Here is an 18,540-nt window from a genome sequence, read left to right as displayed (position 1 = left end):
TGTAAGTGTCCTGTTGAGAATAACACATCAATATAACTACTGACATCTTTCTTTTAGGGTGCTATTCTCAATAATTTACTACCCAATATGAGTTATGTGCTTCAGATAGTAGCCATTTGCACTAATGGCTTATACGGAAAGTACAGTGACCAGCTTATTGTTGACATGCCTTCTGATGACCCAGGTAAGTCCCCTGTTATGCCTTTATATCTACATCAATTGAGGCTAGTTTATTTAGAGGATACAATGGTGCTTTATCTCTGAATTTGTATTGTTTTGGCCAGAAGGCAAAATGATTTTTTTTTTTTTTTGTCTGGATCATCAGCTAATTTTTTGAAGCATGGAAACCATTTTCATTCAAAAGATCTGGTGCAGGACAATAAGTAAATTTATTCTAAATGTTGACGTTTTCTGTTTGTGAAATAAGAACAGCAAAATCTGTTGTTATGTCTGTAATGGTCATCAAGTGAAAATACCCATGTAAATGTTAAGACTTCTATTTTGATAATGAAGAATTGATTTCATTTGTGTTCATTTCCTTTTTCAGCCCCCAAAGCATTTTGTAGTAAGTATATACGTGATCATAAGATCATGTGAGGTACTTTGACATATCTATATAAAACATCTAATAGTTTGTCTTGGGTCCTTTCTTTTTTCTTTCTTTTTTTTAAATGATATGTGTATCTTAGGTATTTTCACCCACTTTCTATAATTCTGTGTGAAGGGGTTAGAGTGCTTTCCTCTTAGTTGGTTTGCCAGGATTGTTTCACAAAGCGAAGCAAAGATGTTGCTTCTAATTGTATTTTATTTGCATGCATTTTTCTATAAGTATTATGGGAAAATCTTTTGATCTAAAACCTTATGCGATAATTAAAGAAAGTGCAGACCATGATAATTTGACAATTTACAAATGTATATAATTAAAGCCTTCCTTTTGTTAGCATAAACAGTTTTAAGGTAAGAGAATGGAATTATGTATGTATGTATATGTATGTATATGTGTATATTTATATACATATAGACCTCATGCTTATGCATATTCATAAATACATGCAAACGTGCATACACAAATGTAAATATTCTGTGGTCATCCTATCATACCATGAGTCAACTCACTGATATTTTTATACATTTTTAATGGATGGTAATATATTAATTAAAGCCTATTCCAGTTTGATGTATTGAAGAAAACACTGGTATGCTGATGAGCCTTTGTGGTCTCTATGATACAGCAAGGACTTTACTCCATTACAAGCTTGTTCATGGATTACCTCAACTGAGGTGTTCTCACTAGTTAAATTTTTAAGCTAAAGTATGTTTGTCAGAGCATTAGATGATAGATTATGTATCCTCCTAAACTGTAGGCTGCAAAACTTGCCCAGATATTTCCCAGATTAAAATGTGGATGGCTATTGACTATTACGACTATCATGATGGCAGTGTCACTATTTAATATTTCGTAGGGTCTGCCTCATGACCTGGGTATAATGTATTGTTTTTATTTAGCATTGATTTTCAGAAAGAGGTTATTGTTAAACAGAATGTGAGCTCTAAATCTTATGGAAACTTGAGCACCCAGTTTATTGGCCCGTTAGCAGCTATCCCATACCGTGCACCCCCACTGGCTGTCCTCCCTCCCCAAAGTTCCCCACATGGATCCACCCAGAAAATGACGTGTTTAACAGAGCAACGTTGACTATATTGGGCCAATGTCATATGTGAATTGATGAAATCTGGCGTATAAAAATCCCCGTGAATGCTGTTGTGTATTTTAGGGTATGAATTATGTTAAATACATTCACTTAATTTGCTACTGTCATTTAATTATACCACTCTCATTTCTGCCCATAAAACAATTTCCCAGGAGTTTACAAAAAATAATTACTTCTAGCTATTTGTGGCATGTCTTTCGGACTCTATCCACCCTGTCAGAATTTTAAACTTTAGGAATTTTTTTCTCTTTTTATGTTGGTGAGATGCTTATTGCATAAAGAAAAACAGACTGAATGTTTATTTTCTGCAGAAGTGATTTCTGAGTGCTCCTGTCCAACTGAGTCTCTATTGGCCCAAAGTACAACATCCTTGTATCATATGTAGCATTTATATGTAATAACAAACATTGTAACTTGATTTCCATTTATTCAAAGGCTGAGGACACTGTTGTGTCCTCAGATATGAGGATTTATTATGAGATATGAATTTGGGCATAGCATTTAATCTCCAGGGATATCTCAGTCCCTTAAAGCACTTTGTACAGTAATGATGTTTTAGTAAAAGATGGTATTTGATTTGATGTTCCACTATGATATTCCTCTTCCAAGCTAATGTTAAAAACTTACATAGGTTAGTCCTTAATTATTTCTACCAAAAAGCCCTCCGTCAAAAGCCAACTTACCCAATATTTGGGGTCTTCTTATTTTTCATAAAGAAGACATTTGTTCTTTTAGAACTCATTTTTCCTGATATAAAAGGTGGTAATGGCATTTCAATTCATATATTTCCAATTTGTTATTAAAATTACATTATCTTAAATATTGTTTCTGTGGTAAATATATCACAGTAAAAATCTCGACCAAAGTACTCTCTTGTGGTTTAGTGTGATGATACCTACAAGATTTGTGAGTTTTATGATTTATGTGGCTAATGGAGATATAGGTAGCCTTTGAGTTTGCTGCTTATTTCATCGTTTTTATTAGTACCATTTCATCCCGTTAATCATGTTGTTCATTAACTTAGTACTATTGAGTACTATTGTAATGTATCCTATTGAATTATTTATTATTATTTCAGATAAGCTTTCTTCTAAATACTGTATGTAGTTTTTTGCTTTTGTTAAAAAGAAATGAAGGAAGTCATTTTATAGGTGCCTCATTCTTTCAATGTTAGATTTCAAATATTTTAATCCATATCCATGAAAGAAAACTCAACCTTCCAAACTGTGAGTTTAACTTGGGCTAATTTGATTGTTGTTTGTGCATTTTAATTACACTTGTGTACCGCAATGTCACCATAAGACTAGTGGCCATGAAACATTACTACAAATTGCCATTTTCAAATACATGCATAAATTTATATTAAGAAACAATTTGATTTTGTCCAGGAAATCTTGTTAAGTTAAACTGAAATGTATATTCTTTGTAGAAAATTATATTTATGAATAAGTAATTCATAAATATATTTATTTCATTATAACTAAAATAATTGTGTCATTTCTGCATTGAGTTAGTTATTATACAATTATAGAGGAAATTATTTAAGTACATGTTGTAGGGCCTTGATAATTGTATGTGTCAAATTTAAATGCATGGTGAATTAGATCAACACATTTTTCTGTTGTTGTGTGCTTTTCAGTCATATTATAGTTGTGTTTGTTCAATCACTATACATTTGTCCTTGCTCTGCTGTACCATCCTGTGCTGTGGGTGTTATTATATAATATTTGAAATCACAGTTTGAAGAGATTGCAGTCTACATTGCTTTGCCCTTTTGCACTGTGAAACTTGGCTTCCTTGAATTAAATAAGCCTTGCCTGCCAACCGACGTCAGTGTTGCTTTTTTGTGTTATGGAATATTATTGTGTGACTAACATGTCTTTTTAGAAAACTTAACATTACATGTGCCTCCAAAACCAGAATGAACCAATTGCTTTTGTTCAGTTATCACACTTAACGTGAATTTTAAGTGTTCACTAGAAAGAAAAAATATTAACCATCTTTACTGTTGGACATTTTATAGCCTGTTTGCAGTCTGTTTTGAGAATGTGAACGAGAAGACTGTAAACTAGTATAATTTTGAACAACATAATGTATCAGTATTGCCTGAATCAGGTCAGTGGCTACTGAAACACCAATTCTTTGTGAGGAAGCAGCCGGCCATGAGATCTTGTGCCCATCACCAAAACGACACCTTGGGTGCTGGGAACTCTCTGAGTTAGAAATATGACCTCAGAATCTCCAGGGAGAGAGGAAACATTTTCTAAAATTATTTTATTTCCAAATTGTTCTGAAGAGGCCCAGGAGCAGATTTTTGGACTGTAATGGGGAAGAAGTATTCCAGGGCAACCCCAGAATTTTGGTCAATTTGAATAATCAAATTGGAAACCAAAACAAAGATCCTTCAAAGTGGGTTAATACTTATAGATATGAAGTCATCCACTCTTGGGGTATTTACCCATGACAGTGCCATGAAGCAAAGAGGGACCCAAGGACTGCTTGGAGCCATACATTCTGCCCCTCTGTCTCACTTCTTATGGGGGTGAACAGTAAAGCTAGTTTTTGTAGAACTCATTGATACTCGTCAGGGGAAATGACTGGGTAAAATCATATATTCTAACTTATAAGAACCCAAATCCTTATAGTCAGTTTGTGCTGTGGTGAAGGGATAAAAATAGATCTCATGCAATGACATACTCTGAGAATATAGAAAGAAAAGGAAGTCTGTCCTCAGTGTGGTAATTATATATACCCTACCCCAGCCTTGACAATCAGTAAGAAAATGTTTTTGCCCATTAGAAATATGAAGTTAGGTAAACTTAGATCATGGTTTGCTTGCTTGGTTTTTTTTTTTGTTTGTTTGGTTGGTTGGTTGTATTTTTTTTTTTTTTTTTAGATTTTATTTATTTATTTGACAGACAGAGATCACAAGTAGGCAGAGAGGCAGGCAGAGAAAAAGAGGGAGGGGGAAACAGGCTCCCTGCTGAGCAGAGAGCCCAATGTGGGGCTCGATCCCAGAATCCTGGGATCATGACCTGAGCTGAAGGCAGAGGTTTTAACCCACTGAGCCACCCAGGTGCCCCATGCTTGCTTGTTTTTGATTTTTAAAACATTTCCTTAAGCCTGTTGAAGAGAATGGATTATCACTGAGACTTTTTTCCCCACAAAGACAAATTATTTTCCCACAGAGAAAAATTGACAGTATCATATAAGTATCACTAGCAAATATTTGTTAAGACTTGCCCTTATTAATATTAAAATATTTTAAAAGTACATGAAAAGGTGTGACTCCATTTAGAAGCATTTCAGTAAAATTATGCATTGTGTTACAGGCTGAATTTGAAGGCTTTCATGTCCATGAACTTCTCTAATTGTAGTTTATAGAAAATCATATGAAGGTTCTTGTTTGTCTTTTACAGTTTCACTGCATCCATCCCGTCTTTAAACTCGCCTGTACTGATTTCCTTGGAGGTTATAGAGACACAAATGTTTAAAACTATTGAAATCAGTTTAATTTTAAAACATAAAGAATAAAGAGCATGAAAAATAGAAAATGGAGAACATTAATGATCCAAATAAAGGATCCAGACTCTTTCATGGTTGGTTTTAACAAGAAAGAAAAAAAAATAAGAGTATTGAAATTTAACTCAGGGCTAAATTAACATTGTTCAGGGTAAGTAACTTTGAGATAGCTGAAGAGTCAAAGGTATTAATTTTATCTAACTTCTCCTGAGAGGGTGAATCACTTCTCAATTTTTCTTGACTCCTCTAAGTACAATCCATGCTTAGGACTACATGATGGTCTTATATTTCTTGCTTTCTTTCTTTCTTTCTTTCTTTTTTTTTTAGGGTCTTACATTTCTTAATGCCTAGAAATTTTCTGATAAAAATAAACTCAAAAACGTCTGTGGTTTTTTTTTTAACTTTTCTGTATGTATATTTTATTTTATTTTTTATTTTTTTATTATGTTCCATTAGCCAACATATAGTACATCATTAGTTTTTGATGTAGTGTTCAACAGTTCATTAGCTGCATATAATACCCCGTGCTCATCACCACACGTGCCCTCTGTAATCCCCATCACCCAGTTACCCCATCCTCCCACTGCCTTCCCTCCCATAACCCTCAGTTTGGGTCCCGGAGTCTAAAGTCTCTCATGGTTTGTCTCCCTCTCTGATGGCTTCCCGTTCCGGTTTCCCTCCCTTGCCCTGTGATCCTATTCCTAATGTTCCACATCTGAGTGAAACCAAATGATAATTGTCTCTTTCTGACTGACTTGACTTCACTCCGTATAATCCCCTTCAGTCCCGTCCATGTTGATACAAATGGTGGATATTCATCCTGTCTGATCGCCGAGTAATACCCCATTGTGTATATGAACCACATCTTCTTTATCCATTCGTCTATTGAAGGACGTCTTGGCTCCTTCCACAGTTTGGCTATTGTGGGGGGGTGGGGGGTATAAAGGAAAGAAAGGAAGCCTGTGTTACAAAACAGGCCTGGATGTGATCAACATTTCATGTTAATTCACTTTGAAAACTTTAGAGCTTATGCATTTCCCGGGAGGATACTTAGAGGTATAAAGCCTAGAACAGAAGCAGCCTTGGGATAGTGAAGAGCATGAATTTTGGAGATGGAGTGAGATGCTTTAGAAGCTTTCTTGTAATAATGCTCAGCTCAAGCTGAAGCCATTGCAGCCCGGATGAGGCATGAGAAACAGTGCTTCTCTCGTGGGCCCCTCCGTAATTTGGCATCGGGTCTAGATTCCTCGTTGGAGAGAGAACCAGCTCCTAATCTTTCCTCACATTTGCTGACAGGTTTTGTTTCAGGACTGAGATCTCCATGTCCTGGAGATAGACTGATTCTGGTCATTGGGAACTGCAGGCTTGAACGATCCTGGCCAATGCGTTGTTTGCGTAGACAGCACTACTGAGTTTCCCTGGGGAGGAGGGCCTGGAGTGACTCTGGTCAGTCGTTCCTGTCCATTTGGTGTGACACCCTGTGTACATATATATTAGCGTGAGCCCAGATTCATGTGACCCTCAACCAGAAGAGGAACTGAAGGAATAAGTAGCTGAACAAGAAAATAAATCGTGTCAATTCTTTTTTGTTGTTGTTATTTATGTATTTGAGAGAAAGAGTGAGCGAATGAGAGAGAGAAAGAGCACACATGTAGGGGGAGAGGGAGAAGCAGGCTCCCCACCAAGCAGGGGGCCCAATGCAGGGCTGGATCCCAGGATCCTGGGATCATGACCTGAGCCGAAAGCAGATGCTTAACCGACTGAGCCACCCAGGCGCCCCTAAATCCTGTCAATTCTCTCCCTAATCCCTGGCATTGCTCGAACTATCAGCCCTGCTAAGGATGAAGCTCTACACTGATGAAAAATTATTTCAGTTTTTTATACTCAGTAATATCAGCCTGTCTGCCTCTCCCTTCTTAGCTTTACTCCCACACAGAGGGGAGGGGGAAGGAGAAGGGAGTTGGAGTCGAGGATAGAGATGAAGGTTTTGAATGCAGTTTCAGATAGCTATGTGTAACGGTGTGTTATGTAGTATTCAATAATATTGAAACCTAAAATCTGAAATTTTTATTTTTGGAGATTTTGTATTTTCAAAGCTAACAAGGCTTTTTTTTTTTTTTTTCCTCTCTCTCTCTCCCCTTTCCATCCAAAGGTAAACCTGCAGGGTTGGAATTGTTGGATAAACATTTTAATAATTTTGTTTTTGATTTCATAGAACTTGACCTCTTCCCTGAATTAATTGGAACTGAAGAAATAGTCAAGGTATTGTAGCTATTTTTATATTAACATGTTATAAAATTAAAAAGTCTTTTTTCAGTTATTGGTTAAGTTTCAGATGTTGCATCAATCAAAGTTCGTGATGCATTATTCATCGTAAGGTTAGTTGCTGAGCTCTGTAGACGGACACGTAATTGATACACAGGATTCTTCCCTGGAAGAACTGGAAGAGACTTTGATAGAATCATAAAAATAACAAAAAAGTGATGATGATGAAAAAAATGAACTTTAAAGATAATTATAGCTATAAACTAAATCTATAATTTAGAATTTTTTCAGTGTTCAAGTTTTTTCTGAAAGACTAATATTTAACCAGTTCTTAATATTTCTACAGATTATTTATAAATACTTTAATGATTGACAGATTGATAATAAATATGAGCACAAATACAAGTTGTATATGTTCTTTTGCCCATTCAATATAAATAATTGTGTTTGGATTATTCATCTGATGAGTGTCTGCTGCTAGCATAATGTCTTATATGTAGGTATTCAAGAATATTTATAAATTTTAACATCGTCTTAGTTTTTAAAATAGAGAAGATATGGTGGATGCACCTTCTGTTTCATCCTCAGCCAAAATGTACTGTTCATCCTAACTGAGATTATATGTTAAATCCAGGTGCTATTCTTAATGTCGTATGAATGTATGCATATGTACACGTGTGCATGAGGTCACAGAGTGTGGTAACTAATGCTTCCATCTGGCAATAAATGGCAGTTAGACTGTGTTCTCACATGTATAATTGTCTCAATAATTTACATATCTTATGGCACTTCCCTCCTGCAAAGGATTATTTTACCAAAGTGAGCCATCTACCCTTCAACAAGAGTTCACAAAATTCAGCTAAGGGTATCTTTGTGTGTGTGTGTGCATGTGGATAGGTGTCTACCCAGAAATGATCACCAGGTTGCAGACTGACAGCTTCTCATAGTATCTTCACATGGCAGAGAACAGAGCAGAAGAAGCAAGCTCTCTCATGATTCTGACTATAAGGACATTAATCCCATTCATGAAGTCTCTACCCTTAAGACCTCACTTAATTTCAGTTACTTCCCAAAGGCCCCAGTTCTACTACTGCCACCTTGAGGGATAGGATTTCAGCATACAGACTGGGGGGAGGGCATAAATGCTTCGTCCATAATACTAGTCACTACCATTGATTCATGCAGGCGTGAATGATGGAGGTTGGCAGATTCCTGGAATGTATCTGTAATGGTTGCTAAAACTGAATTTGGAAGTGAATAGTTTGGGGGATGTTTCTTAGATTGCCTTCAAATAAAAATGCATTACTTTGAAGGAAAAAGTATCTCCAGCATGATCAAGGACTTACAGTAAAATTTTCTAAGTGGAAGCTGTGAAGAATAACGGGTGTGACACAGTTCAAAACCATAGTGGAAGAGAGATTCACAGTAACTCTGTAAGAAAATGTAGGGAGTATACATTAAAATATTTGTGGTTTCAGGTATGTATAAAGTAATCATAGAGAACGAATGATCTGTTCTTCTTGAAATGTTGACATGAGGTCACGTGACTTCATAGGTAGCATTAATAAATGGTGCATCATTTTCACCACATTCTTTTTTTTAAGACTTGTTTATTTTAGAGAGAAAGAGGGAGAGTGCGCATGCGCGAGTGGTGGGGGGGGAGGGGCAGAGGAAGAGCGTCTTAGGCAGACTCCCCACTGAGCATAGAGCATGGTGTGGGGCTCGATTCCATTACCCTGAGATTACAACCTGAGCCAAAACCAAGAGTTGAGCGCCTAACCGACTGTGCCACCAGGCATTCCCATCTTCATCGGATTCTGAGAGTTATCTGAACATGGTTTAAGATTCAGATTCTTTCCGTGATACTGGTTTAGCTCTTACTAATTTGTACTCTGTCAGCTTTCTTCTTTTAAGAGACATGACTTTAAAAGATCTGATCAATGACAGTGCAAGCGAACTGGCAAAATCATATCCCACGTGGACTAAAAATGCCATGTCTTGGTATCTTTTGCAGTTTCATTTTCTTTCTTTTTTTTTAATATTTGACAGAGAGAGATCACAAGTAGGAGAGAGGCAGGCAGAGAGAGAGGGGAGGAAGCAGGCTCCCTGCTGAGCAGCGAGCCTGATGCGGGGCTCGATCCTAGGACCCTGAGATCATGCCCTGAGCCGAAGGCAGAGGCTTTAACCCACTGAGCCACCCAGGCACCCCTGTAGTTTAGTTTTCTAAGCATATGATTAGATGTATTATAAAATGCACAGTTAAAAAAAGAAAAAAAAAAGAGCAGAAAGCATGGGTCTTGACTGACCTTTAGCTGGAACGCTCCTGGGCCATTACAGGGAAAGGTGTTCCCAGAAGATCTGGGTCACCTGAATGGTGTTTCTAAGGAAAACGCAAAATTAAATAACTAGTGCTAGAAGCATACTTTGACAATTTGTCTTTAACAAAATGTCTGCCCACAGGGGCGCCTGGGTGTCTCAGTCAGTTAAGCGTCCGACTCTTGGTTTTGGCCCAGGACATGATCTCAGGGTCCTGAGATCAAGCTCCCTGAGATCAGTATCTGCTTGTCTCCTCTCCCTCTGCTCCTCCCCTCCACCCTCTCTCTCAAATAAATAAATAAAAATTTTTTTAAAAAATAATATATGTTAATTCATTGAGTTTAAATAAAATAAAAAATAACTATAATAAAATATCTGCCTATGTCTTGAGTGGAAACATTTATTTATTACGTTTTAAAAAGATTTTGTTTATTTATTTATTTACTTACTTACTTATCAGAGAGAGAGACACAGCAAGAGAGGGAAGGCAAGCAGGGAGAGTGGAGAGGGAGAAGCAGGCTTCCCGCCAAGCAAGGAGCCCAGTGCAGGGCTAGATCCTAGAACCCCAATATCATGAGCTGAAGGCAGATATCCAAGGACTGAGCCACCCAGTAGCCCCAGAGTGGAAAATATTTAAAACAAAATGAAAAACCAAAACTTCTTCTAGTCTTAAGTCTTCCTTTTGACATTAATCCCATTGTGAGGGGTTAAAAATAACGATTTATTCTGAATGTAAACAGTGAAATATTCTGAATATGCAGCTCGTTAGATCTTTGAAATAAATTGTTTCATTTCATATTATGAGAAGCTAATTGCTATTCAATTTGTTGCTGGGTGAGCTGAACAGAGAAACATAATACAAAATAAGTACCATTTTAAGTAACACTATCAATAAATAAATTATAATGCACCTTTCTTTCAAAGCTGTGGTACCTACTAATTTAATTACTTTCACAGCATTAAAATAAAGACAGTCATAAATAGGAAGTTTTCATTAAGTTTAATGAAAACTAGTGTCTGTAGAACGTGGATGATAAAGGTTATAGGATAGAGACATGGCTTCTGTGGGATGGTGCTTTATGAGGAGAAGTTTCCACAAGTGAAGATGAACAGTATAATGCAGTATAAGCTTTATTAAGAAGTCTTTTTTTCTTATTTCCTTATGTTCCATTAAATCTTGTTTGCCTTTCAAAAGGAGGAAGAAGAAGGAAAAGACATTGGAGAAGACACTGTTGTGAATCCTGGCCGAGACAGTGCCTCAAACCAAATAAGGAGAAAGGAACTCCAGATTCCTACTACAACAAACTACAATCACGTAGGGACTAAATACAATGAGGCCAAGACTAACCGGTCCCCAACAAGAGGAAGTGACTTCTCTGGGAAGGGTCATATTCCCAACATATCTTTAGATTCCACTTCCCAACCAGTCACTGGATTAGCCCCCGAGAAAGATGTTACTTTGACTTCTCGGACTGTGACTAAAATGCCACCTCACCCTCTGGAAGGCAGTGCAGCCTCTTTAAATGACAGCTTGAAAACTCTTCTCAGAGTTCCACAAATGAACTTGACTGGGACCGTGGAATCTTTAAATACAGCTTCTATAACAGAATCTCAAGAAGTATCTACTGATATCAGTGAGGATGAGAGTTTATTGACGAGTTTCAAGCTCGATACAGGAGCTGACGATTCTTCGGGCTCCAGTCCGGCAACTTCTTCTATGCCGTTCCTCTCTGAGAACATATCCCACGGGTATGTGTTTTCTTCCGAAAACCCAGAGGCGATCACATACGATGTCCTTCTACCAGAATCTACAAGAAATGCTTCCGAAGGGTCAGCCTCTTCGGGTTCGGAAGAATCTCTGAAGGATCCTTCCATTGACGGAAACGTGTGGTTTGTTAGCACCACAGATGTGGTAACACAAGCCGACGCTGGATCGGGCAGAGAGAGCCTTCTCCAGACTAACTACACCGAGATACGTACCGACGAACCTGAGAAGACAGCTGAGTCTTCATCTCCGGGCCCGCTGGTGTCACAGGGTGCCCGGGTCACGGATCTGGAGATGCCACCTTATTCTACCTTTGCCTACTTCCCGACTGAGGTAACACCTCACGCGTTTACTCCATCCTCTGCGCAACAGGACTCGGTCCCCACTGTCAGCTTGGTACAGTCGCAGACGACTCAACCGGTGTACAATGGTGAGACACCTCTTCAACCTTTCTACAGTAGTGACGTCTTTCCTCTAGTCACCCCTTTGTTGCTTGACAATCAGAGCCTCAACACTACCCCCGCTGCTTCAAGTAGTGATTCGGCCTTGCATGCTACGCCTGTATTTCCCAGTGTCGGTATGTCATTTGACTCCACCCTGTCTTCCTATGATGGTGCGCCTTTGCTTCCATTTTCCTCTGCTTCCTTCAGTAGTGAATTGTTTCAGCACCTGTACACGGTTTCTCAGCTCCTCCCACGAGTTACTTCAGCTGTTGCGAGCGATAAGCTGTCCCTGCATGCTTCTCTGCCGGTGGCTGAGGGTGATTTGCTGTTAGAGGCCAGCCTTGCTCAATGTTCTGATGTGACGTCACATCAGCCCACTGCTCACGCTGCTTCGGAGACCTTGGAATTTGGCGGTAGTGAATCTGGTGTCCTTTACCAAACGCTTATGTTTTCTCACGCCGAACCACCCAGCAGTGATGTCGCGGTGCATGCACGTTCTTCGGGGCCTGAGCCTTCCCGTGCCTTATCTAGTCAGGAGGGCTCCCCACACTTCTTCACGGTGCCCCGCAGCTCGGCAGTCCCCGTGCATGGTTCTGTGGGTGTCTCTCTCCCGGCTCCCCCGTTTAGCAGCCCTAGCCACGCTCCGGCGCCTCCATCTTCGTTCATAACCCCGACCGCGACCGCGTCCTTGCTGCCACCTCCTCCCGGCCCCTCCGGGGATGGGGAGTGGTCCGCAGCCTCCTCCGATAGTGAATTTCTTTTACCGGACACAGATGGCCTGACAGCCCTTAACGTGTCTTCACCTGTTTCTGTAGCTGAATTTACATACACAACATCTGTGTTTGGTGATGAGAATAAGCCGCTTTCGAAAAGTGACATAATGTATGGAAATGAGACTGAACTGCAGATTTCTTCTTTCAGTGAGCTGGTGTACCCTCCGGAAAGCACAGCCCTGCCCGACCTGTATGATACCCCAAATAAGTTGACCACGTCTTTACAAGAATCCCCCGTTTCCTTTTCTAGCACAAAGGGCTTGTTTCCAGGGTCTGTCGCTCCTCCTGCCACTAAGGTTTTTGAGCATGAAATTAGTCAAGCTCCGGAGAATACCTTTTCGGTTCCACCTGCCCATGCCGCCTCTCGAGCGTTCGGTGACACTTTGCTTAGACCTGCGCTCAGTGCGAGCTCAGAGCCAGGCTCCTCTGACCCCGCTTCTAGGGAAACATTAGCTGCTTCAACTCAGCTCTTCCTTCATGAGCCCTCGGCTCCTTTCCATGCTGACGTGTTGCTGCAGCCCTCCATTCAGGCTTCTGGTGTTGACTCGTTGCTTAAAACCGCTCTGCCCCCCTTGCCTAGCGAGCCACAATCGATCGAGACCCCCAAGGTCGATCCCGTTAGTTCTACGGTGTTGCGTCTCCTGGCCTCCAACTCTGCTTGGAGCGAGAACACGCTGCTCGCTACATCTGTGCCTGTTGCCCATGTACTGTCTGCTTCTAGCGCACACGCTGCTTCACCTCAAGGTTTAACCATTTCTTATGCGAGTGAGAGATACTTTGAACCAGTTTTGCTTGACGGCAAAAGTTCCCAGCAAATGGTACCTGAGTTGTTCCCAACTGCCGATCTGGAGATGAACCAGGCCTTTCTCCCGAAAGGAAGGCATGCGTTTGCTACTCCTGTTTTATCGATTGATGTGCCACCAGATACACTTATAAATAAGCCCACGTATCCCGATGATGATTTCACCTCCACCAAGGGGTCTGTCACTGACGAGGTGTCAGCTGGTAGCCCAGCCGTTGTCTCTGATACACCCGTAACTGCCGCTCGTCCTGTCCCTTTAGGAAGTGTGTATGTTTCCGTTCCAGCGGTTCCTCCCGTCGAAGATGCCTCTGTCCCCACAACCAAGTCGCTGTTCCCTTCTCAGACAACTTCTGAGCTGATTCAGAGTGCCAGATCTGACGCTGATTCGGTGGGTGGTGGTGACAATGGTGATGTTGATGATTATGATGATGATTATGATGACAGAGCTAGAGACGGCTTATCCCTAAATAAGTGTATGTCGTGCTCCTCCTATAGAGAATCGCAGGAAAAGGTCATGAATGATTCAGACACCCAAGAGAGCAATCTTGTGGATCAGAATAATCCAAGCTCATATTCACTATCTGAAAATTCTGAAGAAGAAAATAAAGTCCCAGGTGTCCTCTCAGCCAGTCAGACCGAGAGGGACAGGAGTCCCGATAAATCACCACCAGCAAAGGTGCTGCCCCAAAAGCCCAGTGATGGAAAACAGCACAGTGACCTTCAGACGGGTAATGCCCTGCTTCGTTTCACTCCAGAATCTGAAGCGTGGGCCATTGTTGCAAGTGATGAAGAGAGTGGATCAGGGCAAGCTCTCTCAGATAACCTGAATGATAATGAGACCTCCACAGATTTCAGTTTTCCAGACATTAATGAAAGAGATGTGGATGGGGTCCTGGAAGCAGTTGACTCAGAAATCACTCCCGGATCCCCACAGTCCTCAACACCGACTGTGACTAGCAGGCACTCAGACGTATTCAACATTTCAGAGGCAGGTTAGTTACGGATCCCAGGGATAGACCACGGTGTGGTGGTTTTCTTCCCCCAAAATAGAAAAATCACGGAAGGAGAAATTTGGTAAAGTGGCACATCACTTTGTTTTTTTCATCAAGACACTCAACAAGGCCATTTACAGTTTTTTAAAGTGTGATTTTACTCATTGTGAATATTCAACACGTTTTGGTTAGTGGCTAGTTAAACACTTTTTATTTATTGTCAATTTTTCATATTCTGCAAGATGCTAGTTACACGCGGGAACAATTATGTGTGCGTAACGCATTTTTAATATACTGCTTTTTAAATGATAGATTGGAGTGTGCTGTTCTGAGACAGTTTTAATTTTTATAGTCACTTATGTTCTAAAATAAGTTGTAACCTAATTTCATTGAATTATAAAATGGATTATTAAACTCTGATAAGTAATATGTCACAAACACCTCTCTGACCCACCCCACAGTAAAGGTATGATAATTTGCCTATCCACCTAAGCCTGAGGACCTTTAAAAAAGCTCTGTTGCTGAGTTTTGAGAGTTAGTGGTAAAATTTTTATTTTTTTTTTTAAAGAACGTTTTAATTTTTGTAGGTTGTCTTTGTTGGATTATCTTAATGTTGCCTAAAGAGGGCAGTGTGAACTAACAAGATACTTTCTACTTCGTACTTGTGTTTATACACCTTTCTAAGAAGTTAGATAATGGTCATTAATATGCAGTCTGTATAGGTATTGTATGACAAGATGTAAAACACTAGAACATTTTCTGTAGACATGCATTTCATTTGTTAATGTATCTTATGCAAATTAGTTTATTGGCCAGATGTTTCTTCGAGTAGATTCCTTGCAACCTATATATTACAGATGTTTGCTTTAAATGCCAATGGGGAGGAAAGGGCAATTCAGTGCCATTAGGCATAGGAAATACTAGATAATTTCATTGACTTGATCATAAGAATTTTATAATATGCTTTTATTAAATTTTAAGGAATTCTTTAGCAATGAAAACATTTCATTCTTAACATAGTAAGTCAAAAGATAGGTTCAGGTAACATCTTGCAATCATATTGCATAAAAGCAGATATGTGCAAGCCAGATCAGAGAGATCAGTCTCATTAGGATTATTTTTCTCTTTGTTATTTCCATCCTTTCTGTTAGTCATGTATTTTTTTCCTTCAGTCAGTGCAGCAGCAATTAAAAGTTTGTACCTTTTGATAGAGAAGTTTTTCTACATTCTGACTTGATCCTATTTAACATTGCATTTCAGTTTAAACACACTCTGATATGTGAGAACGAGTAATGATTCTACAGGTCACTATATTCATTAGTGTTGCCATATACATAAATTATTATCTGGCTTCAATTATAGTACTGTTTTTTTTTATTTTTATTAGATTTATTTTAAAGACATATCAGGAATTCATCCTTTTTTTTCTGTCTTACTAGGTAGTGATATCATCATTGCATCCTTGCTACGTTATGCTTTTACGGAGAAACTATATTGCAAAATGCCAACCCTAGAATTATGAATTCAAACTTTGTGATCTCTTATCATTGCACTAACTTGATTAATTATTAAGAGTATGTTCTCCCACCGATGAGGAGAAAAACAGTAGGAATATAAATTTCCAGTATCATCAGGTAACATAATTAACGGCATAACTAAGATCAGACAAGATTAGGGAAGAATTCTTGCCTGCTTTTAGAACTGTATCTACAAAAAATCATCTGTACTCTCTCTTACAAAGTAATGGAATATGGCTCTTTATCAAATGCGTACAGACTAATTCTGAAACTTATTATTTTATTATGTACTTCTAGAATGTAGGATAATTTACAATACATGTTCCCTAAAACAAAATAGATAAGGCAAATACAGGTATCTGCAATTTATGAATGCATAAGCTGAGACCCGAGACACTAAGTTACTTGATTTAGGTCCTGTAGGCAGGTAACACAAAACTGAGACTGGAATCATGTGTTATTGGTGTCTGTCTCTTGAGACTTTGCTTTCGTTACCGAGGACAATAAAATATACATAATGCTTAATTTGTCATACCAAAATTATACTGTTTTATTCTAAAAATGTATTTTAAACAATTAATCTTAACTTTGTTTACTGATCATCTATCACTAGATTCTTGTCTTATCCACATAGCTACTGGACCATATTGAAATAGGTCTTTTAGTCTCAGCTAATGACTCTAAAGATCAGTACAACTAGTTGTTCCTCATTACAGTATGTAAAGCAACCAGTTGATTGTACTTCCTTTTTTATGAATATATATTTTTTAATTTGGGGAGATATATTTTATTTTTTATTTATTTATTTTTTTAAGGTAGTCTCTGCACCCAACCTGGGGCTTGAACTCATGACCCCGACATCAAGAGTTGCATACTCGACCGACTGAGCCAGCCAGGGGCCCCTGATTATCTATACTTTCATGTGGTATCTCATCTTGAATAAAAAACCTAGGTTTCCTAATATGTAATTACCATGGGTTTATCATTCTAACTCCTCAGTGAAAAGGTTTATTTTAAAATCAGATGTCCCAGAGAACTTACGAGTAAAGTCTGTTGCAAGTTTATGTTGTGTGCATGTGTGTATATAGTGCATGTGTATAGTGTGTGTGATATATATGGTAATTTGTTACATATGTTACGTGTTATATATGTCACATATATGATCAGACCTATCTCATATATGTGTATGTGCATACATATACACAAATGGTATATGTGTCTCCATGCATGCATGCATATATATACACATATATACCTATATACATATTTCTATAAATATTTGTGGTCACTGAAGACCACCGTAACTATATAAGCTCACTTTGTATGTAAATTAATGTACATTATTGGTTCTCAAACATGAATGTGGATCAAAATCACCTGGAAGACTTGTTAAAACACAGATTGCTGGGTCTGACCCACAGAGTTTCTGTTCAGCAGCTTTGTGATGGTTGGCATGGGGCCCCAATTGGCCCCTGGCAATGCCGATGGCAATATTCTAACAAGTCCCTGGCGATGCCGATGGCAATATTCTGGGAACCACATTTCAAGAATAATGATATTAACCACCATTTGTAATTTCTAGGTGCCCGGGACTTTACTAAGTGAATTAGTTCATTGTTTAGCCACAGAATTTCCATTGAGGTAACAATCATTTTAATAGAAAAAATGTGAAGACAGTTATGTATTGAAACAAGATGCTTTCCTAAATTTTATAAAGAAACTTTCAGTGCTTTTACCATCAGAGTTTTTAGGCATCTAGATGAGCCTCATCGCAGTGCGTAATGACCAGAGCATCTGACTGACAGAATAGAAGCTCAAGTCTGGTCTCTCTCACGAGAGTACTAACTACAACTCAGGGAGCAGATGATTTACAATATTCCCATTTTTTATTCAGTTTTATGATTTTTAATCACAGCTTTGGATTCTACTGTTTTCTAGCAAATGCATCCGTCATTGAGAACAAATGTCTAGGGAAATTTGGGTGTCATTTGTCACAAGAAATGTATCAGTGGATTAAATTCTTGACCTTTTCTGTTTCATTTTTCAGGAGGAAGCTACCATTTTAAATCTTAAGTTCTCTGCCGATAGATATACTTCAGAGTTGTGTTGAGGAATTTGTTACTCTCAAATGTATCCTTAGATCTTTAAATTAAACCGATTCCCTTTGTCTCCTATCACTAAAGTGAGAAGCTTGGTATAAAAGCACCTCATGTGCCAGGAGCCTAGAAAGCAGTGTAGACTCCCATGGGGGCACTAGGTAGTTCTTCCCGACTTTCTGCAGACACTAAGAGCACTTTGTCGCAGTGTCAGCATCTTGTGGCAGAGCCGTTCTGATGTCCAGTTGTCTGGGCTCCCCACTGCCCACGCTTCACAGGAGAAGGGAAGCATTGTGACCAGCCACAGATAATCTGAAGTTCTGAAACTCTTTTGAGC

At 38.9% G+C, this 18,540-nt stretch overlaps 1 protein-coding gene across 5 annotated transcripts in view; it reads left to right on the top strand.

The window, feature by feature from the left end:
- PTPRZ1 (protein tyrosine phosphatase receptor type Z1) overlaps positions 1-18,540 on the top strand; it is a 176,652-nt gene that overhangs the window by 118,812 nt on the left and 39,300 nt on the right. For 2 of the 5 annotated variants that reach the window (XM_082692236.1, XM_082692237.1), the window contains exons 10-12: positions 58-184; positions 7,450-7,496; positions 11,011-12,010. In XM_082692236.1, the coding sequence (XP_082548362.1) occupies positions 58-184; positions 7,450-7,496; positions 11,011-12,010 (1,174 nt within the window). Of the gene's footprint in view, positions 1-57; positions 185-7,449; positions 7,497-11,010; positions 14,591-18,540 lie in introns of all 5 variants that reach the window. The other 3 variants (XM_082692234.1, XM_082692233.1, XM_082692235.1) reach the window with 2 other exon arrangements.

Source organism: Mustela nivalis (genome assembly GCF_964662115.1).
Source record: "Mustela nivalis genome assembly, chromosome: 12".
NCBI lineage: Eukaryota > Metazoa > Chordata > Mammalia > Carnivora > Mustelidae > Mustela > Mustela nivalis.
The sequence above is the reverse complement of the archived record's forward strand: the minus strand, read 5'-3'. Positions and strand labels throughout refer to the sequence as shown.